The sequence below is a fragment of the Zootoca vivipara genome, chromosome 3 (assembly GCF_965207765.1).
Source record: "Zootoca vivipara chromosome 3, rZooViv2.hap1.1, whole genome shotgun sequence".
NCBI lineage: Eukaryota > Metazoa > Chordata > Lepidosauria > Squamata > Lacertidae > Zootoca > Zootoca vivipara.
Window position 1 is genome coordinate 83,185,614 of NC_142586.1, and position 25,161 is coordinate 83,210,774.

The 25,161-nt window shown below is 38.8% G+C and overlaps 1 protein-coding gene across 1 annotated transcript in view; it reads left to right on the top strand.

The window, feature by feature from the left end:
- ZFAND3 (zinc finger AN1-type containing 3) overlaps positions 1-25,161 on the top strand; it is a 133,329-nt gene that overhangs the window by 79,890 nt on the left and 28,278 nt on the right. The window contains exons 4-5 of the mRNA XM_035108144.3: positions 5,676-5,855; positions 18,368-18,433. Coding sequence (XP_034964035.1) covers positions 5,676-5,855; positions 18,368-18,433 — 246 coding nt within the window. The remainder of the gene's footprint in view (positions 1-5,675; positions 5,856-18,367; positions 18,434-25,161) is intronic.

Here is a 25,161-nt window from a genome sequence, read left to right on the forward strand (position 1 = left end):
TTTTATATTGCCTTGTTATCAACTTAAGTCGCTGCAGTTAGGAGTCATGGGGTTTTATTTTTACTTAAAAGTGTAACACTGACATTTCTGAATTTACCAGCTATACCAGGCACCCCCAAACTGCGGCCCTCCAGATGTTTTGGCCTATAACTCCCATGATCCCTAGCTAACAGGACCAGCGGTCAGGGATGATGGGAATTGTAGCCCAAAACATCTGGAGTTTGGGGGTGCCTGAGCTATACCATATTTTAAAAGGTTAACCACCTTTTCTAATATAGGTTGGGGTTTCTTTACTAGTCATATTATTCAGACATTGACCCACTCTTGGTAAATTTTATCATTGGCACTCAGTTCAGTGCATAGCTGCAAATACACAATGCCTCATTGAAGATTTGAGCAGAGTCCATCAAGGGCACGTGAGCTCTATTAAACTTGGCTTTCTTACCAACAGCTTTCTGGCTCTCTTGTTGCTTTGACAACTGGGCTTACTTCTCTTGCGGACCATTTGTATGGTTCTGCCTTGCTCACTACAACATGAGCAGTGTAACCTGCTGAACGGCACCTTTCCCCTTTCACTGAGTGATGGTGTTTCATGTTAATGAAAAAAATTACCTTTGGATCTGTTAAACGCATCTGGAAGTAGCTGTCTCAATTTCAGTTAATATTCTAACCCTAAAGTAACACACATTTCAAATTGTCTGAATCTGAAATAAAATAGAACTTTTGAGGGAGAAATCAAAACACACGGGTTCAAATTCATATTTATATGATTAAGATAATGGCCACATCCAAGCATTGAAACGTAGTTATAAGAACACACTGCATTCACATATTGTAACAATCAGTTTCTCATTATGTATCAACATAGGAAAACACTGATTTGAATCTTGTCCAGTATCTTTGTTAACAAGCTAATAGTGTTCTAAATTGAAGCTTTTATTCTCCTTCCCTTGAACATGGGGGAAGAGGAGAGGGACTGTGCAAGTCCAAAGCTTGCTGTGAAATAAATAAAGCACAGACCCTATTTACCTCTTATTTCTGCGCATATTGTGCTATTTTGTGAGCATTTCCATTCTAGTTTGGGAAACCTTAAACCACTGAACGTAATATGAATATTTTTGTGAATGGAGATTAGTGCTATTCGCATGACGTATAAAGCTTCATTAAACACAACTGTTATGGTCAACACATTTTAATTATTTTGCTAATCAAAAAAGGCCCCACATCCAAATATACAGCAAACCACCAATAGACTTCAAATATATCAGCATTGTCTTAATCAGAAGTTGCATTGGCATGGGGTTCCAATTGACTTCAGTGATCTAGAGTTTTGTATAACCTAAGATTCACAGAAGTAATGAAGTCATTTCAGTACTGCCACTACCAAGCAGCTATGGAGGAAATTATTTTACTGCTGCTTTGATGCCATTTTATATTATTTGGGATAATGTTGGTAGTGAGTGGTCTGTTCCGGTGTGGTGTAGTGGTTAAGAGCAGTGGGCTCATAATCTGGTGGACCAGGTTCGCTTCCCCGCTCCTCCACATGCAGCTGCTGGGTGACCTTGGGCTAGTCACACTTCTCTGAAGTCTCTCAGCCTCACTCACCTCACAGAGTGTTTGTTGTGGGGGAGGAAGGCAAATGAGATTGTTAGACGCTTTGAGACACCTTAGGGTAGTGATAAAGCAGGATATCAAATCCAAACTCTTCTTCCTCTTCTTCTTCTTCTTCTTCTTCTTCTTCTTCTTCTTCTTCTTCTTCTTCTTCTTCTTCTTCTTCTTCTTCTTCTTCTTCTTCTTCTCTACCACCACCATATCCCTACCACCACATCTGCTTAATTAAAAATATAGATTATGCTCCATCTTGAAACTACGTGGCACTTTAAAAAAAATGAAAGCGTTTTGGATTCCAAACAAACACCACTGATGGAAAATTATGCAATAGTTAACCTTAATTGGGATTCCGTAGGTTAGTCTAGAGAAATTAATTAAAAATAATAGACCAATGTTCTTAAATGCTAGGATTCTCCCTAGACATCTAAAAGGGCACCTGAGTGAGGACTGTTTAGATGCTAGCAGTGCTAGAGGCACTAATTGATAATGTGCTTTTGTTTTATTTATTTTTTTAAATGAAATCTTGCATGCTCTCTTATTTGAAGTGGGCAAAGTAAATATGAAACGTAATTAAATTTTGCATCCATTGGTTAGTAAGCCTACTTCAGAGATCTTTTGAGCTTTCACCAATATTGCACTAGGGGTTCTTTTAACCTACTCAGTTTCTCAGTTGCCCCACACTGGCAACTTCTTGTTTCAGTATATTTAACGAGCTCTTATAATTTACCTGAATAGATTTTGTTCTCTCTGCTAGAGTATTTCATTTCTTTTAATGAAGTAAGTAAAATTAGTTGCTTCTGTTCATTAGTAGTCTAGGCAGAAACATGTGTTCCTGATATCCTCGAGGAGAAATTGAAGAAAATCAGAATAGGTAAACCGCCCTTGTATTTTAGCAAACAAAACAATGACTCAAAGGTGTGTATTTACTCTCTTGTTTGGTTGGCCATGTCCCTCTAGGCATTTCTCGTGAACAAGTCCTGTTGAGTTTACCCATTTCTAAGGTATCTTTGTCACTTGGGTTTATTGGGCATCCAAAATTGATTTTGTTTTCCGAGTATTTATAAACCAGCAGAGATAAGATACCAGTTATTGTTCATAAGAAAGGTAAGAGACACATTTAGAGGAGTTCTTAAATTTACCTGGACTTGATGGTAGCCAGGAGCCTTCTCCTTCAGTGCTGTCCTGTGTGCTTCATTAGGAAAAGACCTATAAATACTATGAGACTTGCTGAGGAGACATGCATAGGATTTGGCTGTTAGTCCCTGGTCTTGTACTAAACCTCTGGGCAAGCTGAGGAGCTAGTAGTCCATGCTCTCAAATTTGAACAGGTGTGTTGCCTGTAGTGGCAATCAGTAGTGAGGCAGAGGCACTGAAAGCCCATTCCTGCACAAATGACCACCCCCATTATTCTCCTCCATCGGCCTGAAGCGAGATGAGCGCTACACCCCTTAGTCAAGTTTAAAGGACCAGGGGTCCTTTACTACCTATGCCTTCGATTTCCGAATTTGTTGTCATACAACAAAATGGACTTGTCTTGAATGGGAAAAGATTGTGTGCTGTGCTACAAACATTTGCTTTCCTTTACTACAATTTTTGCTGTCACTTGTGAAATTGCTAGCCTTTATTAAAAGTAGCTGTTTACAAAATTCTACAACTTACCTACAGAAAGCAAGATGTGTCTGCTTAGAATAGCACATACTGGGAGATGCTTATAAGTAGGTTATTTTCCTAATAACGCTGTATCTTAATAGTTGTCATAGAAATGTTCCATGCAGTATCTCATCTTGCAGGGTGTGCTGTGCGGTAAAGGACCCCCAGAAGGTTAAGTCCAGTCAAAGACGACGTTGGGGTTGCAGCGCTCATCTCGCTTTCAGGCTGAGGGGGACAGTGTTTGTCCACAAACAGCTTTCTGGCGCAATCAAACACCGTGAAGGAAGCCAGAGCACGCGGAAATGCTGTGCTGTAAAATTAGCAGAATATAGAGCAGTTGTAAGGAAAATGGGATTGTTAAGGCTGGCTCTCTGCTGTAGGATGAAGCAGAAAGAAGTGTAATGAAATGCTTCTTCATTTTATTGCATAATTTGTATCTTTCATGTTAAGATTCCTAAAAGGAATAACAAACCGGAATAAATTAATTTTGTGCTGGGGCATGTATCTTTATCCAGTTTTAAAAGAAATAGTATCAGGTCCTTATTTGGTTCTTCCCTTGTTCTACCTTAAGCTGTTCCTGTTGAGCTTAATATAGTATAAAACAGCATTTTATTGAATTTAAGATCTTGCAAATCCTGAAGAGCAGGCTGTTTTGTTATCAACTTGGGCTTAATGAGCTCTAGTTAAAGGCATCATTTCATAATTTATTGCCAATTCTTCGGATATAGGAGTGAAATAAAATTGAAGCATAGCTTGTGTTAACAGAAGAAACCAAAGGCAATCCTTAAAGTACACATGTGGAAATCAAGCTAAGAATAATTGACACTGGTATAAATCTGCATAGCAAATGTAAAGGATTTCACTGGCCTTAAAATGAGATGACATATTTCCAAGCTTCATGTGATTTTCCTTGTTGATGTATTTTATTTCCATCATTGAATATGGCTGTAATGTAACCTAAAAGTCAGAACTGGACTACTGGTTATATAGCCCATGATCCAGAGAAATACTTTGTGTATGGTACCTTCATTTTTCTAGGTTTTTTCTTTCCAGGACTTGCCTTTACAGAATTAACTAAAGTTTTCTCTTAATTGCAAATGCAAACCATTCTCAGTTTTTGTTAGGGACTTAAACCTGAAATTTTGAAAATAAATGGAGCACGTTAGAATTGGTCCAATATCAGCACAAATGAAGTTGAACATATCATGATGGGTTTTAAAAACATGCATAGTTATGGATCTAAGTTGTTTCCTGGTTGATATCACAAATAGACAAGTTTGCAAAATCCTTTATTGGCATTTAATAAATGCTGTGGTGAAGGTCATGCACAAGAGGATAAAATTATGCAATATTTACATTGGTCAGTTGCTTTTTCTAAATAAGGATACAGTGGTCCCTCTGGTTAAGAACTTAATTCGTTCCTGAGGTCCGTTCTTAACCTGGAACTGTTCTTAACCCGAAGCACCACTTTAGCTAATGGGGCCTCCATTGCCGCCGCGCCGCTGGAGCACAATTTCTGTTCTCATCCTGAAGCAAAATTCTTAACCTAAGGTACTATTTCTGGTTTAGCAGAGTCTGTTACCTGAAGCGTTTGTAACCCGAGGTAATAAGGCTTTAGCTGCCATGCTAATCAGACACCTTAGAAAGAGGTTGTGGCTTGGTGGAAGTCCACATAGTTGACCACATAGTGATAGTAGGTAGGAAGAACTGATATTGATGTTTTGTCTTATAAAGAGAGCTTTTGCGAAAAATGAATGATTATTTGTTACATACCTTGGTTAAATTCAATATTTATTTGCAGTTCACAAACTGTATTCACATGACACTGTAATCTGAGAACCAAGTTAGAAGGAGGCAAGAAGTAATTTTGCCTAGTTTCCTCATTAATTGCATTGTGCATAGAAACTCTCACAACTAATGCCAACTAGACAGGATATTTGTCACATAATTTGCCTTTACCTGGTTTCCTCTTTAATTAATTGCTGCTGGGAGAAGCTGCATAAGAATTGTGGAATGGAAAGGGAGTTAACTCTTTTCTCTAGAACAAATTTTTGAGGGGCTTTGGGTGTGTGTGTAGGAAATCAGCAAAAATCTCCCCACTTCTGTTAGTAGCTCCAGTCCACTGGAGCCAAAGCTCCACTGGAGCCAAAGCACCAGTTGGATTGTGCACTAAATGTGTATCTTTCCATTCCACTGGAACAGTACACAAGGTGATTATACCAAGTTCAGTAATAATGTATTGGTGCAATGAAGGTAAGTTTAATATCTTAGGGCTTTAGGCTAATAGGATTAAATCACAGTTTATAGAGATGATTACTGTATATTGTAAAATACAACATACTGTATGTGCCCCATTGGACAGAAACATGTTTTGTAGTCAATAACCCCATCTCTCCAATTTTGTGTCTTGTTAGATTTTCAAAAGAAGCAACCAGATGATGAGTCCACTCCCAGCACAAGCAACAGCCAATCAGATTTGTTCTCTGGAGAAACAAATAGTGACAACTGTAATACCTCCCTATCTACGCAGACTGTTAACTCCAACCAGCAACTTTCGACAGAACTGAATGTAACTTCACCAAGTAAAGAAAAATGTAAGTGTAAGGAGAACAAAGTAGGCTCGGCTCTTTTCTAGCATCTTTGGTTTTCAGCCGTTAAAAATAATGTAGTGATTTCTTTGGGAAACCGTAGAAAACTGCAAGCGAATGATAGGTTGTAGGAAGGTTGTAGGAAGAACAAGGGAAGGAAAGTATTTTCTATCTTGATTGAATAGAGCTCCGTTTGCATAGCTTTATCATTTTCATAACACTAATTGCTACATTTGTCTACCTATAGCTTAACTGTTGGCCTGTGCTGTGGAAACTAGAGCCCATATTACTGCAGTAATTGTGATGATGTTCTTCAAATAATTACAGAAAACTAAGCATGCAACATAGGGTGTCATCCAATGGTTAGGGGATCTCACACATGGTGACTTGTGTAGAATAACCATAAATACTTCCTGAAACATTTGGGTATTACAGGCATACATTTTGCTGATTCTTTTATCTTAGACTGACAACTTCCTTAAAAAGTATTGTTCATTAGTTTGAATTCAGATGCCGTCAGTGCTATTTCATGGAAGCTTCTTTGCAAAGCTCTCTCCTCTGAAATACAAAGCCTTTTGTATAGATATATATCTATATCTTGGGGGTAGGGATGTAGATCTAGTTATTTATTTGGAATAAGTGCTAGAAAGGTTTGTATTTTCTCATTGTTCTTTGGAACAATGTGATAAAGTGCTCTCTTTCAGCCACTTCTTCATTTGGAACCAAAAGGATTTTTCTCTAGACAGTAATTTTGATAAGTCACTTCTTGTTTTTCAGTGGTGCTAAATATGTTGTTGGATTAATATTGTTCATTGCATTTATATTCTGCTTTGCAGATAAAACTCAAGGAATAGGAACAGGAGATAAAATAATCCTACATCTTAGAATTGGAACCTCTTAAGTGTTTTGTTAAAAAGGAGAAGAAGAAGCAGCAGCAGCTTTTAGTCTATATCCACTTAGAAGCTCTGAAAAAGGCCAACTACTACTGTTGGTTGCAAACACAAATAAATTATTCCAAGTAAAAATCACAGAACAGACATTTCCAGTAAAGAATACTATGTTCAAGTATGCTAAAACAACCACGAAAGAGATTTAAGTAGAATGTAATAGTGTTTCATGTGATAAGTCATATGATAAGACCGTAACAGTCGAGATTTCAGGTGGAGGACTGTACAGTTGAATGGCTGCCCATTTGGGAATAGGGGGAATGTTACACACAGAAAACTAGCACATTGGGAAGTAAAGCTAATATCAAACCCTTTCCCAGAGAACTTTGGGGCTCAGGGGAGGATGTGGGTGCAGTGTGCAGGTTTCTGTATAAGAGCATTCAGTTGTGCAATGTCCCACCTGCAGTCTGAAGAAGTACAGTCTAGGCGGGACAGTTTTATCAAAAGCAACTATCATTTCTCCTCCCCCATAGATAACCTCTTGAATTAAGACTTATGTTTATTGTAAACACAGTAAATGACCAAGCTTCGCAATTGCATTTGAATCTTTGCATTTGTTTATTTACAAATGCATTTCTATACTGCCAAATTGTAAAATATCAGGGCAGTGTACAACAAAAAAAACCATTTTTTAAAAAATCATTTAAAACAGTACAAAGTTACAAAGGTCTGTCGGCATAAAAAAAGTTTTCAAAAGATGCCAGAATGTCACAATGAGGGTGCCTCACTCACTACAAAAGATCTACATCACCTCCTAAATATGGGATTCTTTGAGATGAAGAAAATAGTAGATATCCTTGGTTACAGTCCAGTAAACTGTCACAGACTGCACTGTTTACTTGCTTAATGATTTTTGCCTCCCGTCTGTAAGTGTGTGTGCACAATGTGTCTGCCTTACTCATTTATTCGCAATCTCACAGGTTGCCTCTATTCCATCCATTCATGCATAGAAGCACCAGGAGGGTAATACACAAAAAGTTCTAGATGCACTTTTCTCTGCAAATGCCCCCAAATACTGTTTCTTCAGTGGCCTAGCAGCTTTAGTCCATTATCCATTGTCTTCCTGAGCAGCTACTTCATTGGACCAGACTTGTCTTGCAAGAAAAATTTTTCAGTTTGGCTGTAAAGATGTACGAAAGGGAGAACTTATTTCAAAAATATGCTCTTCTGTTCTAGGCTTCTGTACACTCACTAATGCATGCTCCAAGATGATAGATATTAGGCAGCACAGCCAGCAGCGCATTTGAAAATATTACCTATAAAAAATTCTTTATGACTTCCTGCTGGGATGGCTGTAAGTGAAACAGTGGTTAGATTTATTTACAGTTCTAGCTATCTCTCTTTTCCCCCCACAACCGCCAAACAGTAGTTCTCTAATGTAGCTCAGATTAGTGTCATTTATCAGAGCTAATTATACAGCAGATGGAGCTTTTCTGATTGATGATGGTCTCAGTGTGGAAGGTTCTTTCCCATAATGAAGAATGCCCAAACTTTAAATGTCTTTTTTGATTTTAATTTAAGGGTGGCTTTTTCATATTATTTATTTTGTTTTGTAAGGAGTTCTATAATACATACGCTGCTTTCATTATAGCAGTGTTTCTTAAATGATTGATATTTTTTCAGTGTAGTGAGATGATGATGTACAGCTGCATACTTTTACTGAATAGATTTGCTTGTGTTTCAGTAAACAAAAAACAAAGCAAAACAGTGTAGAATATCATTGAGTTAATCCTTACCAAATTTTGAATAGATCTTAGTGCTTAGAAGTGGTGTTGTTAATAAAAACAATTCAGATGGCAGCCTTTTGTGATCTTTCTCGGTTCCAAACCAGCTCGACATAAAGGTACTAGCTGTGGTTAATTGCCCTACAGGCTAAGCACACTATAATTGTAGTAAGCCATTTTATTCATCATGTTGCAATAAAGATCTATCGTGTTAATAGTCTTGCTGAATGGGTGGAATTTTAAGCATTTTTATGAAGAGTCAGAATATTCTAGGAGGGGGGAAAATCTATAATTATATTTTGTGGCAGTTGGGTCTGGCAGGATATTAATGTGATTGCATGCATTCCTGTAATTCCAGTCATTCTTCTTACAAGCTAATTTTTTTCCCTGGGCCTACTTGTATACAAGCCCATTTATTTCCTACAGAATCCGTATCTGAAAAGATGCCTCAAAAATGCAAGTAATTCTTAATTAGAGTTGCACCAGTTGCCAACAGTATACTTTCTCAGAGGAGATGCTGCTTCCGACAGAGAAGGAAGTGGCCAAATATGAATCTTCCAAATGCCAGATTTAACCCTGACACATAACTTTCCTCCCTGCCACATTCCTGACTAACCCTCCACCTCCCAATGTTAAGAGAATAAGAAAAAGCCGACTGGATCAGGCCAAAAGCCCAACTGAACTAGCATCCTGGTCTCACAGTGGCCAACCAGACCCCCATGAAAAACCCTCAAGTAGGACCTGAGTCAGGGGGACAACAGCACTTGCACCCCACCCCCCCCAGTTTCTAGAACGTATTCAGAAGCATACTACCTCCAACCCTGGAGGCAGAGGATAGCTATATTGTGGCTGATAGCCTTGGACAGCTTTATCCTCCATGACTTTGTCTAATCCTATTTTAAAGCCACTCAAGTTGGTGGCCATCAGTGTTTCCTGTGGAAATGATTTCCATAGTTTAGCTGTGCACACCATGAAGGACCGGATCTCTCCAATGAGCTCAATGTGGCATATATGCCCCCCCCATTTAATCCCCACAACAACCCTGTGAAATAGTTCAGACTGAGAGACAGTGACTGGCCCAAGGTCACCCAGTGAGCTTCATGGCTGAATGGGGATTTGAACCCAGGTCTCCCAGGTCCTCGTTCAACACTTAAACCACTGCACAACTAGCCCAATAGCATAAGAATACATTTAGGCTCTATTGTCTGTTGTTTATTGCTTGGGCCTCCTAGTATTTGTATTTATTAATTTATTTTTCTTTTTGAATGGCCTATCCTTCTTCCCCAAAGGGAGCATAGTAGTAAGTGGTTCTCTTTAACAATGTGGATCATGCGGATAGGAAAGAGGGAGCCAAAACACATTTTTCTTTTAACCACTCCAGATCTGCTTATTAGGGAGGTCTGTGTGTATTTTATTAGAAGGTCATGCCATATACTTTAACCATTTCATTTAGTTTGAGCCCTTCATCACCTTTTCTGGGGCTGTCACATTGTTTTCCTTTCCTCTGTGCAACTGCAGCTCAAGCTGACATGGTGCAGGTTTAAGTGAAATCTGAATTGTAATATAACATGAAAAATGTCCGTGTGGGAAATTTGACTTTGGCAGTTAGATCAGGTTGATATTTCAATAGCACTTCCCTACACAGGACATGATGTCATTTTAATTTGTGCTTAACTTTTCCCAAGACTTTCCAAATTTCTGTTCTTAAGCATGATTTAGAATGTTTTGAGGAACTGTCTAACATTATATTCCTGGAAAATGTTCACACGTCCTTTATTAATGAAATGTGCAGTTGGGCTTAGATGTATTCTCGTCTCTGCAAGTGGAATTAACTGCTGATATTCCTCTTGCCCAGAATGTATTCATGTGTTTGTTTGGCAGCAGAAATGTATTCCCCAATCATTTTGGTTTCCGTCTTAATGCACGTGGTCAAATACTTCGCCTTAAGCCATTGAATATTCATTGCTCTTTACAATAGTAGCTCTTTAGCCCTTTAAAATTTGATATTGTAAACATGTTTTCTGATGCTCAGGCTTTCTTCTGCACAATCAGAACCAAAGAAATGAGAGTGAGCCTGAAGGAATATAAAGGTATATAGAATAATGATATTGTACATCAGGATTGCTTTGGGGCACAGTCATAGAGCACAGGGATGTCCAACCAGTAGATTGTGATCTACCGGTAGATCCCCAGTTGCTCCTGGTAGATCATGGGATCCTTATCGGGAAGCTAAAAATCCTCTCAAAAAAAGCTTAACAACTCTGGGCAATCCACCCACCCCATACACGCTCCTCCCTCCAATGACAATGGGTAGGTCACTGCCAGTTTTTTTATATACTGGGAGTAGATCACAGTCTCTTGGGAGTTGGATATGCCTGATATAGCATACAGTAGTACTTCCAGAGAAATGAGTGGAAAAGTGGAGCTTTTTTGAGTTGCTTTTTGATGTTCCGAAAGGACCCCAAATAGCCTGAAATCCTTGACAGCTGTTCCAGGCATTCCTCTGTAGGCCTTGACATAACGGCAAACAAATGGGAAGTGATTATCGGGGGAGCCCTATAAGCCTTGCATTTGTTACAAGACATTGGTTTTGCATTCCATTGACCATAGAGCATTTTTTTAATCAGGGACCCTATTTTAAATAGGGAGTATTGTATTTATGTTACAAATGGGAATAGTAATGGGAAACGAATTGTGTTGACACAGATACTTTCATCTCAGTACCCTGCTTTAATGTCTTCCCTACAGGAGACAAATGTATTCGGGAAATACACGAAAGGTTGTAAGGTTTGGCAGCGAGAGATTGCATAAAAATGTGTACATAAAAATCTGATTGATTAAATCTTCATCCATTTAACTAATTTTAACAATACAAGTTGCTTCTCTAGAAGCGGTTGAAGCTTGGGCAGCTAAGTAGTTTCCGCACGTGACAGAATGTTACCCATACATGCAGAAGAAAAGCAATGTGTCTCTGAAGACTTCCATTTAAGATTTAGCTTCCTTCTAGTTTATATCTCTTATATGTTTGTGATTCTAATTCATGGCTCTTTTCAAACTTGATTATGTAGATAAATTAGGGATGTCTATTCCAATTACACACATTCGTGGCTAGATTCAGGGTTTAAGCAGGCTTCCCAAAATACCTCTGTTGCTTATACTTTCTAGAGGTTCTTAGAAGATTTGTTGCTGCCAACTCTCACAATGGTTTTTTTTTAAGGCTTGGCTACTCTTAAGTTCATGAAAAACCTTTTGAGTTCCTGGTCTTTAAAGCCTCCAGCCAAAAGCATTTAAGTCATTCATAGCTTGTTAGGAAAGCAGTTTTTAGAATACTGTACTTTAGATATTCCAACATAACATATCCTAGAGTGAAGATCTCTTAAGGGTGCTTAGAAACAGGAAGTCTTTGTGGACAAGGCAACTATCATCTTGTTTCCATGATTGTCGCTTCATCTTCCCAACCCTGCTTATTTTGCCACTTCATTTAACTAGCAATAACTGGCTTGAGGATTGGCATAGTTGACATCTACCTTCTAGATTTCCAGCATTAACTTGCTTGTCAAAGCACTATGCTTGCTGTTGAAAGTCAGCAATAGCTTGGAAAGTATACTGCACAGCACTGGGGGCACATATGTCCATACATTTGCAGTTATAAAGGTATGGTATATTTAGCAATGCTCTTTACACTGCAGTTAATGTTGATTTGAATTTAATTTTTGTTCTTCATTGTTGGTAGATTCCCCTAAAAGATCATCATTCTAAAGCCTCTACAGTGCCCAAGGATACTGGCTTTTCACATCATTAAGATTGGACTAATTGCCTCTCATAATAACGATGCGAAGTTTTTTACCATGAGGTTGAAACAAATATCACTCCATTCCAACTGGAAAATCATATCTGGAAAAGAGGAGGCATAATCAAGCAACAAGAAAATGCCCCGGTGTGTTTTTGTGTTCTGTCTTTGATTATAATATGTCTCCTGTGTGTGTGTGTGTGTGTGTGTGTGTGTGTGTGTGTGTACACACACACACACACACACACACACACACACACGTTTATTTTCATGTATAGAGGTAGGATTATGTAGTTTATAAAGAAAGCTTTTGGCTTGTACTGCATGTCATAAAATAAGAAAGCATGCTACTGATCATAACAAACATGCAATGCATGCAAATATTTTTTCCTTGACATCTGAATCGAGTGAGGCTGTGCAGGCGCTGGACCAATGACTGGAGGCAGTGAGGCTGAACAAGATGGAAGTGCTGTGAATTGACTGTTTTCGTGTCCAGGAATTGGGTTGACGGTCTGTTCTGAATGGAGTTGCACTCCTCTTGAATGAGCAGGTTTGTTGCTTGGGGGGACTTCTTGAGCCAGCATTCTCACTGAAGGCTGAAGTGACATTGGTAGCATAGAGTGCCTATTTTCAGCAACAGCCATTCATGGACTATGACAGCCTTGCCACAGTAATCTGTGCTGTGATAACATCCCAATTAAATACCTGTAATGTGCTTTGTGTGGGGGGCTACCTTGGCAGAAAGTTCAGAAGCTGCAATTTGCACAAAATACAACTAGCACAAGATAAATGAAAACCTGCCCTGGTCCCAGTATCCCATCAGTGTGAGCAGCTAACAATTCAGGAGTAGCTTGTCATCATCCCACCTACAGTACTGGAGTTTAAAGCAACGAACTTGTAATCCATAGCTGCAGCCTTCAGGACAACCACAGAACTGAAAGGCAGCTCTTTGTCTGCTAGCAATGGATGTGGGGCTCAGATACCTTGTCTTCTAGCTCTCCTTTTCTGCCTTCCGTAGGTGTCAGTACATCACCCATAGGAGGAATTTAGTCCACCTATCCAGCTTTCCTCCCATCATCTCCTCCTCTTTCTTTCTTTCTTTCTTTCCTTCCTTCCTTCTTTCTTTCCTTCTCCTCTCCCAGATATACAGAAGAACTGCCACTTGAATCTGAACAAGTGAACAAGACAATGCTCATTGTCTGCTTGCTTGTTATCAGTGTAAAGAGCTAAGTAGCTATAGGGACTAGGATTATATGGAGCTTCTGCTTCTTCTGTGTTCTTGGAACAGCTGCTCTAGTAGTCATTGCTACTTTACTGACTTCTTCACTGGCTGATGGTTTTGAGACACCTAGAGCACTTATATTTTATTTATTAATTCAGAGTGTCTCCAAAGTACAGATAAAGCAATATTGGCATGTCCTGCTCTTAGCTCCAGAATCTCCTTTGTATGTATGAGAGGACTCAGAATGGGTAAGGTCAGTTGTTACTGGCAGGCTACCATGACCAGCCCAAATTTGTAGACCTCTTTCATATGGCCTTAGTGAACAAAAGAAGATGTAGGTATTGTTCTTCGCTGTGCATCCTGTAACGACCAGAATTCACAGAGGGAGGAGGGTGGTTGAAAGAACCAGGAGATGAATAGGTTGGAAATCACAGTGGTTGTATCCTTTCTTAGTGCCTCAAAAGTATCTACAGGCAGTTTCTTGGTGGTTATTTAATCTCACCCACTTTAATGTTTCAGAAGAAAGCAGATTGTCAAAGCGATTGTCAAAGACCATGGGTGGGTGATATCTAACTAAGACCCATTGAATCAACTTAAGACCATTGATTGCAGTGGGTTTACTCTTGAGTATGGCAAACGTTGGATGTCACCCATATGACTATACTATTCCCCCCTTTTGACTGTGTAAACTTAATCCAGCCAGACACTCCTTTTTGCAAAGTTATTTAGCAAATATTACAGAAATTAGATATTCTCAAGAAAGTATTGAAACTTGATGGAAGTTATGGAAGTTATGGAAGTTAGATTTGTTAATCTAGGGTCCCTTCCAGACTGCTGAGAGAATTCTGGTGAAGCATTCCATATAATGGCATTAGTATTATTACAGACATGGGAAATAATTTATTGCACACATCTGCATGCCGAGGGATGTTATAGCAAAAACTGTATTATGGAAACTTACTAATGTGTGTACATATGCTTTACTTCTAATTTAGATACCCAAACTTTATCTGAATGTGAGATTTGGTATGACAGTATGTCTAATCCTGCAAAGGTAAAATCATCAAGGAGATTATGATGGGAGTGAAATTGACAAGGTATTTAATAAGGGATGATGCATTTCTAATTAGTCCACAGCGCCTGTAGTTGAAAATTAATTGTGGTGTTATGTAAATGTCATGTTAATTAAGAGAGAATATTGGAAGTACAATAAATCTTTAAAAAGTTTCCCCTTTTAGTTAATATTTATGCAGGCTTCCAAAAGAATGATAGCAAGATATCTCAACTTTTAGATGGCTGTTCAACAACCTGATTTCTTAGTTGATATGGGCTTCCTTTTTTTAATTGCAAGCATTCAAAAATACAGTTTCCATTATAATATGCAAAAATTCTGCCTGTGCCAAGCCTTATAAAGGTTGGCAGGCATATGATTTATTCAGCTGGAAATCAACCTAGACTGATTCTAAAACAGTTTCCACAACCCACTGAGAGCTATGGAAATGGGGCCTTAACATTGTGCATTCATATTTACATCCAAATGTAATTGTTGAAGCCCTAACTAACAGTTTAGGTTAGAACATGCCTTACTGTCATGTTGAATCTAGTGCCATGTTTCTCAAAATGTGAGGTGAGTGTGATGTAGGTACCTGTCGTTGGTAGAGGAGGCTTGACTATCGGGCCATAAACCTTTTTGTGTAGTTTGGTTAAGCCATTTAAGTGGTTAAGCCATTCTCTTCCAATACCTGCCTACCTTTTTCCAGGATTGACTTAAACATGAATATTGTTAATTAGTTCGTCTTTCTCATCTTGTGTACAGTTGTGAGATAACAGAACAGATTTTTCTCTCTAGCATTGGGAGGCTTTAGTAGATACAAAGGTTGAAAACTACCAATCCAGTACCAACTGGATGCGTAGTACTGGCATGGGCAGACTTGGCCCTCCAGATGTTTTTGGACTACAATTCCCATCATCCCTGACCACTGGTCCTGCTAGCTAAGGATCATGGAAGTTGTAGTCCCAAAACATCTGGAGGGCTGAGTTTGCCTATGCCTGGCGTAGTACTTACTATGGTAGCAATCTGACAAAGAGCAGGTGCCTAGCACACAGCTTCATTCTAAACTGGGACAGTGGACTACAGTATTTCAAACTCAGATTGGATTTAACCCTTTGACTCCTGCTGTGGTTCTTATACAGACCAGTGTTTCCACATCTGCAGTGTACTGGAGTGGGTGGGTGGGTCTTGGGAGCATTTTTGTTCCAGATCAAAGTCACAACAGGCAGGAAAGGATCCCCCTACAATGACAATTTGTGTGGGGAAAGTTTGTACTCAGTGGCAAACATCTCATGAGGTTTGGCACATATATAGGAGAATACTTGATCACAGAACAACTTCATTCTGTCAGTGAGGGGCTTAAGCAAGCATGTTTTATTCTTCATCTACCTTTGAAAAAATTCACAGAAACTGCTGATTTGTGGCTAGAGGTAAGAGCAGTTGCTGGAAATACTGCTGCTTAGTTGCTTTTCAGTCAGTGTTTCTTATGAAATATATGATTGGACAATACACAAAGCATTTTTTATTACAGTTCTCAGCAAAAGAGTACAAGAGAACAATAGGTGAAGTTCTGCATTAGAGGATAATGTTGAAGACCCGGATATGCTTTGATGCTTAAATCTACAGTGATTGCAACTGAATGTTTTACCCTACAATAAATGTGGGTTTCTGGTTATTGTTTTTTCCACAGTAAGATGAACTTCTTCCATTATATGGAGTCTGGAATAAGTTCTATCAAATTTCACTTCTAAAACCTGATGAAGTATAGAACTACTTCATCACGATTCCAACTCAGGCTATATGGTGCCTGAATTGTAGAAAAATAATGTTCATCTGTTCTTCAAAAGAATATACAATCGGATTTAGATAAAATCTGAACACAAATATGTTATACTCTTATGTTCTATTGATATTTCATAGTAAAAGTACTTTTTCACATGACTATCCTACCTGCATTGTACCGGTAATATTTTACTCTTCTATTCAGAAGTATATGGTGGAGATATTTATCATAAACAAACAAACAAACCACAACTCCTCCCTCTTACAAACATAAGTGTGTTCCCTGGAAATGGTTTGTTAGGCAAGTCTTTGCAAAGTGAGTCAACAATTTCCATTCGCATAACAAGTTGACAATTTCCATTGATTCCTATGGAGAAATTTCTAATGTGTTCCTGACCATGGAATCTGTGGTGCATATAGCAAGGTTTGGGCACTAGTTCCTTGTGTTTTTGCATAGCAAGCGTTCGTAAAGCAGGACCTCCCTGTATTGGAAATAGTGTGTGTGAAGTGGCAGTGAGGGCAACTTACACAGAAGCATTTCCACAAGGATATGCTATATAATTCCCCCTCTAAAATGCCTTGGAGTGAAGGGCAATATTTCATATTTATATAGTGATTTAGATTGTTCAAGATGTTTAAGAAACCTGTAAGAGGAGACAGTTTTACTCCCTTATTGCAGATGGAGGGTTAAGAAAATAGTGACCTAACAAGTTAATGGCCAAGGTGAGATTTGAACTTGCAGCTTCTGATTCACAGGTCATACTCTTAACCAGCTGTGTTGATTTGTGGGTGCATGCATATTGAATATTGTACAAGTAGAAGCCCATCAACATAACTAGAGACATACTTTCATAGCACTATTTTGCATTCAGTTATTGGTACTTGGGGATTCACCTTTTACCATAATGACTTAATTTTAAGCTATAAGGTTATTATCAGTTATCAAAGCTGCAGTGTTGCCAGTTACATTTGCTGTCAATTTATTTCAGCGTAACTGATCAGGTATGTGTGTTTACTGCAATATATCAGACAATTATTAGGCAGCTGGCTTAACAGGCTCTCTGGAGAGTTCTGCTCTGGTATATGTTGAGGTCTGCTAGGAAATTTCGAAGCCAGTCACTAAGCCTATTGCTAAATGGTAAGGGCCCTAAGGAAGCCAGACTATCCTCCACCAGGGCCGGGGCTTTTTCAGTGATGGCTCCGACCTGGTAGAATGCTCTGTCCCATGAGACTAGAGGCCTGCAGGACTTTATCTCCTTCCGCAGGGCCTGTATGACAGAGCTATTCTGCCGAGCCTTCAATTTGAATTAGCCTGATCCTCTATTCCCTTTTCCCCTTTCCTACTCTATGAAGAAACCCTTCCTGGGACCCCACATTTAAATTCTTCCCTGGTCTCCTTGCTGGCCCTAGTAGGACCAACTTGGCCAGTTAGCCCTGGTAATCATTTGATGTCTACTGACTGGGTTTGTTTGTTTGTTTGTCTGTTTGTTTCCCCCAAAATGACCCCTGAATTTTTGGATTTTATTGATATTGATGCTGCATTTTATGTTGTATTTTATGCTGTTTTTAAGTCACATTTTAATCAATGTGTTATATTTGCTGTTAGCCGCCCGGGAAGGGCGGGGTATAAATTATTATTCTTATTATTAATTATTATAATTATTATTTTCATGGAATATTGGTTTTAAATAATAAATGTAAAGTTATATAGAATTTATTGTAGTATATGTTGCTTTGTTCAACAGTGTTGGCCATGACTGTTATCTCACCTCTCCACTATATTATCCTACTGCACACTTTTCATGATGTCCATTTTTTTTTGTGTAGGAGCAGAGAGCTCCAGCTTCATTATTATTGTTGTTACTCTTCCACAGCATTTGTAGCATGTCTATGCAAGTTTGTATTGGTTACCTATATGCCTTTGGATATTATACTGTTCTGGATGACCAACATAGCAATGCAAAAGTAATTTTCTGGAAGTGACTTATTTCTCTGTTTTCAGGTGGGCCATGCACAGATACAGCTCATGTCTCCATAACCACAGCAACCAAAAGATCCTGCGATTCAGGTAAATCTTAATTTCTTTTTAAACATCACATCAAGCTATATAGTATACTGAAGGAGAGAACAATATTAAAAAAATAACACTGGGAACCAAGAGCTGCTCATTCACCAAGCATGTGTAATCAACCACAATCCACAATCAACCACACGCTCACCAAAACATCAAGAATTACCAAACCTCGAAAGACAGCTGAACAAATTGTTAGGGTTCCCAACACTTTCTTGTAAAAAAAATAAAAAAATTAAAAGTTACCATTTACGCTAAAATATACTACCGTGGAGGGACACTCCTTACTTCCTGCAACAAGCAAGAGAGCCCTGAGCTGTCCTAGGCCATGACAGGTGCCACTACTGACTACTTGTGTTCCTTTTTGGCAATAATAGTTATTTGGCATCCCAGCCATAGTAGACACCCACTGAAACATTCTGGAATTGAACCGTCTACACAAGTGTCTTGGGGTGCACCACCTTATTAACTGGCCATCTTAAACTATGCTTTAGGATCTGGAAATAGCATGAGTCTAGTCTTAAGGTTTTCTTATCAGCAGGATATCAGGATCCTGCCCACTGCAAAAGCAGTATGTGACTTTTCATATACTGGTATATATGAATGAATCCACAGGACAAATGGTGAAATTCCTTGGTATCAAAAACCTTGGGATCTCCATTGCTAGATTCAAGACCCACCCCAGCAAGGTAATCAGCTGAGTTAGCTGTACTCCATCAGAATTCCTAGTTTTCAAGTGTTTGTGGGTGGGAAGAGATTACTAGCGCTGTACAAAAATAAAATTCATTAAGATATTCTTATTGACAGTAAGAAAAATAATAGCAAAACAGATTTTGGATGAAGCAAGAACAGTGCCCACTTCATCTCTGGGCAGAAGCCAGAACTGAACAAATTCTTCCTCCTCCCCCCCCCCCTTTTTCTTTTTTGCTGTGGTCTTACTTCCATGAACAAAGAGAATGGATTCCATTGACCATCAAAACATGGTGGCAAGCAGTAGGTGCCCCTTGGGGCCTTAAGCTTGGGGTCCCATTGTGCCATAAAGCCTCTGTGCTTAATTGCCCACAGTGTCTCAAGAGAATGCAAATCTGTTACATGACTGTAACCTCCTTTTTGAGTAAATAGGTTTTGATGTGTGCATTGGTGTCAACTTAAGGGCAGTGGCATTGATTTTGACACTCAGTGTAGCTGCATGAAAACTGATATGTCATTAGCTTAGGGATATGCCTATGAAGTGCATCTCAAATAAAGAAACAGAATAATTTTGGAAAGGGGGAGGCAGAAAATTTTCCCCATTTTAGAAATTGAAGCACCTAAGAGTGATTCTGCTACATTCACTAGCATAATACAAAGCCATTTATGTTAAGGTAGAGATAAATGAAAATGCCCCTTAATAGTTACCTCCAACATTCTCAGGGCTAAAAGATTTTGCGTCTAAAATAGCTGTGAAGCCAATCTTCTCTATCCCAGTAGTGTGGCCTTGTACTTTCTGAAAAGAAATAACCACATAAGATTCACAAAGGAATGGAACAACATTTCCTGCTTTTTTTAAATTTCCACCTCTGGTAGTTTTGGTGTCTATAATGCTTTCACACTATTAAAATGTTTATACAGTATTGAATATATTGAATAGGAAAAGTGTTGAGCACCCATTCCTTTTCTGTGTAAGTACTTAAGCAGTAAATTGCATTTTAATACAAATTTACCTAATTTGCACTTCCCAGACCAATACGGAAACTGAAACACAGTTACCCTTAGAAATTTGTACTTTTCTGAATTTTGTAATGCCGTTTTCGTACCACAAAATGGACACAAAAATGCATATTATTCTAGAGATTTTTATAGAAAAATATGTATATTAGTACAAAATACAGTTTAGAAATGAGAACAAAATGTATTATGTACCACTTAATGCCAAAACAGGCTTCTAGGTAGTTTTCAGAATATAACCAGTTTCACAACTTTGTTGAAATACACAGTAATTAAAATGATATTTTTTTTGTGCAGACTTCTGTGTCAGTTTACAAATCTGAACGAACTAAACCACTCACACACGAAACAAAGACCACCACAGCCAACCACAAATGAACAACCAAATCCTGGGCCAGGGGTCCCAAACTAAGGCCCGGGGGCCGGATGTGGCCCAATCGCCTTCTAAATCTGGCCCACGGACGGTCCAGGAATCAGCATGTTTTTACATGAATAGAATGTGTCCTTTTATTTAAAATGCATCTCTGGGTTGTTTGTGGGGCATAGGAATTTGTTCATTTTTTTTTTCCAAAATATAATCTGGCCCCTCACAAGGTCTGAGGGACAGTGGACTGGCCCCCTGCTGAAAACGTTTGCTGACCCCTGTCCTAGGCCAACCCCAACATCTCTCACCACTAAAGGAACACAAGCGAACAGCAGAAAACCTACACAAGTGACGCTGACATCAATAAAACCCCACATATATTAAGCAAAATAGAAACATCATCACCCCACCCCCAACACCCTTCCCCCAGCTACCTCTTTTCACCTTTTCTTCCCAATGTCTAAACAAATGAAACTGATTTGCAAAAATGTTACGAGAGACATTGCACATATTACTGTGTAAATCAAGAAAATCTTTAATAATTAAAAAAAAACTGGGGAAATGAGAAACTGGGAGAAACAAAAAATGACAGATTTGTCTGTGCCTACCTTCAGGCATATTACATACCTTCTAGCTTCTTCCTGCAAGAAAAGTAGTCCCAGTCAAACATCACATAATTCCACCATAGTTTGTAGAGATATTTATCTGTTAAGTATAAGGTTGTGCTTTGCTAGATTGGGAGCAGCAGCTACAATTGAGCCTTTAAAGCTTTTAAAGATGTCAATTTGCTTGGAAATGCTAGAAAGTAAGTGAAGTGGATATACCAAATCCAATGACTAGTTTCTTGGCTTTGGCTGTAATTTTTTTTAGCTTCCACTTTTCACATTTTTATCATGCATAATGTGTGCAGCAAGGACAAAAAAAAACCCAACCCTCTGGTTCCACCATTAATTAGGTATTCTATTGCTCTGCAGTGGTAAAGTGTCTGTGCTAACAGTATAAAAAAGGTTAGTGGGGCCTTTTATTATAAAAACAACTTTGAGAGAGTTTTGTTGTTTCATTTGACCTTTAAGGTGCTCTTTAGTATTTGACTGGTGGCGGGCACCATGTTACAAATTCAGCTATCTCTGAACCTTCTCACTGGAAGGCATGTGATGATGGAACGTCGACAAAGGTGCACTTTACATCATAGGTCCTGGCAGTGACAGCGCCCATTAATGACACTTTTTTTACCCTGCTCACTGCTCAGTTGTACTAATAGAACAGCACATCAAGCAAGGCTGTAAATAAAAGTTATCACCTAATAGGTGGGCACTGAAGTGGAACGTACAGGAGCTGAGGCATAGAGGCCTTATTACCCACTCATCAGCAATTATAAACAGGATAAAGTGTCCAGGACTTGCACTGACACAGCAAAGGCTAATAGAGGCTGGGAGATGATAATGTACCAAGATAGCATGATGGATGTTGATGGAATTTTACTGCCTCATTTTGCTGCCTATTTCTGATATCAATTGTATTATCTCCTCCATATTTCCATATCTTTTTTCGGAGGGGATGCATTCTCTCCTGCCAAAATGTGAAAGGATGCTATGCATTTAGTACGCTGAACCCCATGGGTTGCATTTAAAAGATTTAAGGTTACTGTCATTATGATTTCGTTGTTTATTTTCGTTTCGAATCCCCGTGACGGGGTGAGCTCCCGTTGCTCAGTCCCAGCTCCTGCCACCCTAGCAGTTCGAAACCACATCAAAGTGCAAGTAGATAAATAGGTACTGCCCCGGCGGGAAGGTAAACGGCATTTCCGTGAGCTGCTCTGGTTTCACTAGAAGCAGCTTAGTCATGCTGGCCACATGACCTGGAAAAACTGTCTGCGGACAAATGCCGGCTCCCTCGGCCAGTAAAGCATGATGAGCGCCCCAACCCCAGAGTCGTTCGCGACTGGACTTAACTGTCAGGGATCCTTTACCTTTCTGTACCTTATCATTATGGTTACTATACATTAAAAATGACTAACATTGGCAAAGTGTCTATCGTAGGTCTCCCTGCACCCTAGGATATTTTTTTTTTGTACTTCTGCAAATCTTGTTGATAGCACCTCCTTGGTTCTCAGGAACCCTGTTTGGGTACAGTCCTGTCAGCACTCACAAGTTCAGCTTACTATTAGAGGAAATGATAGTGTCTACACAAGTGCATAGTGCTTTCCTCGCACCATTAAGCAACCACAGCCAACCAAACTATGTTTCACTATTTAAATTAGTTATTTGTAGAACTCCATCTGCTGTGTCAGCATGCATGTGCATCTCTTAACACAGAGCTTACAGTAACTCAGACTGGAATTGCATCTTGTCTGGTTTAGTAAGGGGCAGGTTAGAATTCTTTCCAATATTCCCGCACTATATTAGTATAACATCTCAGAAAATGAAATTGAACTACAGCCATGTTTCTGGGGGTGCATGGGTCCCACCCACCCGTATTTCATTATATTTACGGATCACTTCCTATAAAACACCTTGCCATGATTTAACACTAAAAAACAATTACATAAATAAAAAGTAAAACAATTTCATATATAAAACATTGACATACCCGGTATATAAATGACATATGATGACATTGCAGCAAATATGCTTTTACAAATACAGTACTTTGGGTGATATTCAACCTCTTACTCATATTACACCTATTGAAATGAATGAATATGACTTGGTTAGGTCCGTTACTACCCTGGGTGATGATCACTATTATCTTTCCTCCTGCACTGCAGCAGATGATCTGTAAATCATTTTACTCTGTACTTTTGTATTAGGTATTCTCTCAGTTCTACAATAGTTGTGTACAACACTATTTGTGTGCTTAATTTTTAATCATCGTGTCATGCTTGGTATATCATTGATTTACCAGTTATAAAGCTGTTTCTCTGGGGTAGTTTAAGTCAATGGCTGAATATTAGATATTTCTCTTAGTCAGCAGCAGAGACTTCCTTCGGAATAATTTGTTGTTGAGGACTGGTTAAAATCCTAAATTGGCTGTTTCTATGCAAACCAAGTTTTCTGTTTCAGCCTTTCTCATTATAATAATTCAAAATAAGGTTAAGTATAATAACTTAGAGTGTTTTATTTTTAAAAGCAATTTTCAAATTCTCTATTGTAAAAGGGCCATTTTAAATGTATTTTTTTAAAAAACACGAATGGAAGCTAGAAACGGAATCTGTGTACAATCTCTTCCACACAGCTATAGCTGGGAAGTAAGCAATAACTTCTTAAAAACTGTTGTCTTACGTTTTTAGTTTCTAGCAGCTACAAGCAAATGTAGATTTCAAAGGCAATGATTTCGCCTTTGAAATACACATCACATACCTTACAAAGATCTTGGTTCCACAGTTCCGAGTTTGTAGCAATTAAGACTCAAGGCAAAATACTGTTTGTGTAATAAATGGTGTATACATGAAGATTGAAGTAGTGCTTGTTCTGGATAAATTTCTTCAGTGGGCCAAGCAGATTCCTCTAACCAAAAGATTGTTGTCTAATTCTTAAAACCATGAACTGTATACAGACATTTTCATATGGAAAAGTATAGATTCTGGTGTTTGTTCTTTGTCATCTCTCATTCCTCAGCAAACCTCCTGATCAAGTCATTGTTTGTTCATGACCCAACACTCTTATTGCCGCTTCTTGCTTGTGGTTTCCTGTTTCTTTTCCTTCCTTTATATTCCTTCTTCCATCCCTCCTTCCCTCTACAACCAGTGCCTAATGTGCAGAATTCTTGATGGATTTCATTTTGATAGTTTAAGTTCCTTTTTTAAATAGTCGGAGGAACTGTGGCAGTGATGTTTGAAGGCTCATTAGTTATTGCCCTTACTGATGTTTGCACAGTAGTAGGGATCATAAATGTCAATCTCTCAGGCTATGATAGGTCTTAAAAAAAAAAAATTCCCTTGAACGCCATGCCTCAAATGCTGTCATCATGCCAGAGATTAATCTACCGAGTCCTTTCTTGAGAAGCAAGTAGAGATTGAGTTTTTTCTCCCTTGATACTTTCTATCTTTTTCTCTCTTCCTTCCTGTTTACATATTCCCTTGTTCACCTCCATTCTTATCTCTGTTGAGGAAAACAAGTCTCTGAAACATCAGGGAAGTGCCACAATTGCTGTTAGTGAAGCTATGTGTGTGCATGTTGTAAACTGTACTGTGTCAGGAGATTAAGAGATTGAAATTCAGCACTGACAAGTCCTGACACAATTCATTTCAGAATCATGAGACAAGAACATTGAATAATAAAGACATGAACAGTGACCGTAAGGAACTAATGTAACTTGCAGCCAGAGACAAAACAGTTTTTAAGGCAAGTGCTCTGCTTCAAGACTGCATTATAAATTTTGCTCTTCTGAGTGACTTAATTTATCCTTTTTTCAATATTGCAGAATATCTACAATTAGAAGAATCTGCACCCTTAGAAACTTTTCACTTGTGTTGTGGCAGCACACCCTTCCTTTCTCTCTTCCCACCCCCTGTTCTCCAATGAGATCTCACCAGATACCGCAGTATAGGGTTGCCCTAACCTAGCCTCGTGGTTTGTTTGGGGAAAACAAACCAACAGCTCAGGTTTTGATATCACAACTCAGACTCTGGCTTGTATCTAGGCAGCAGAGGAAG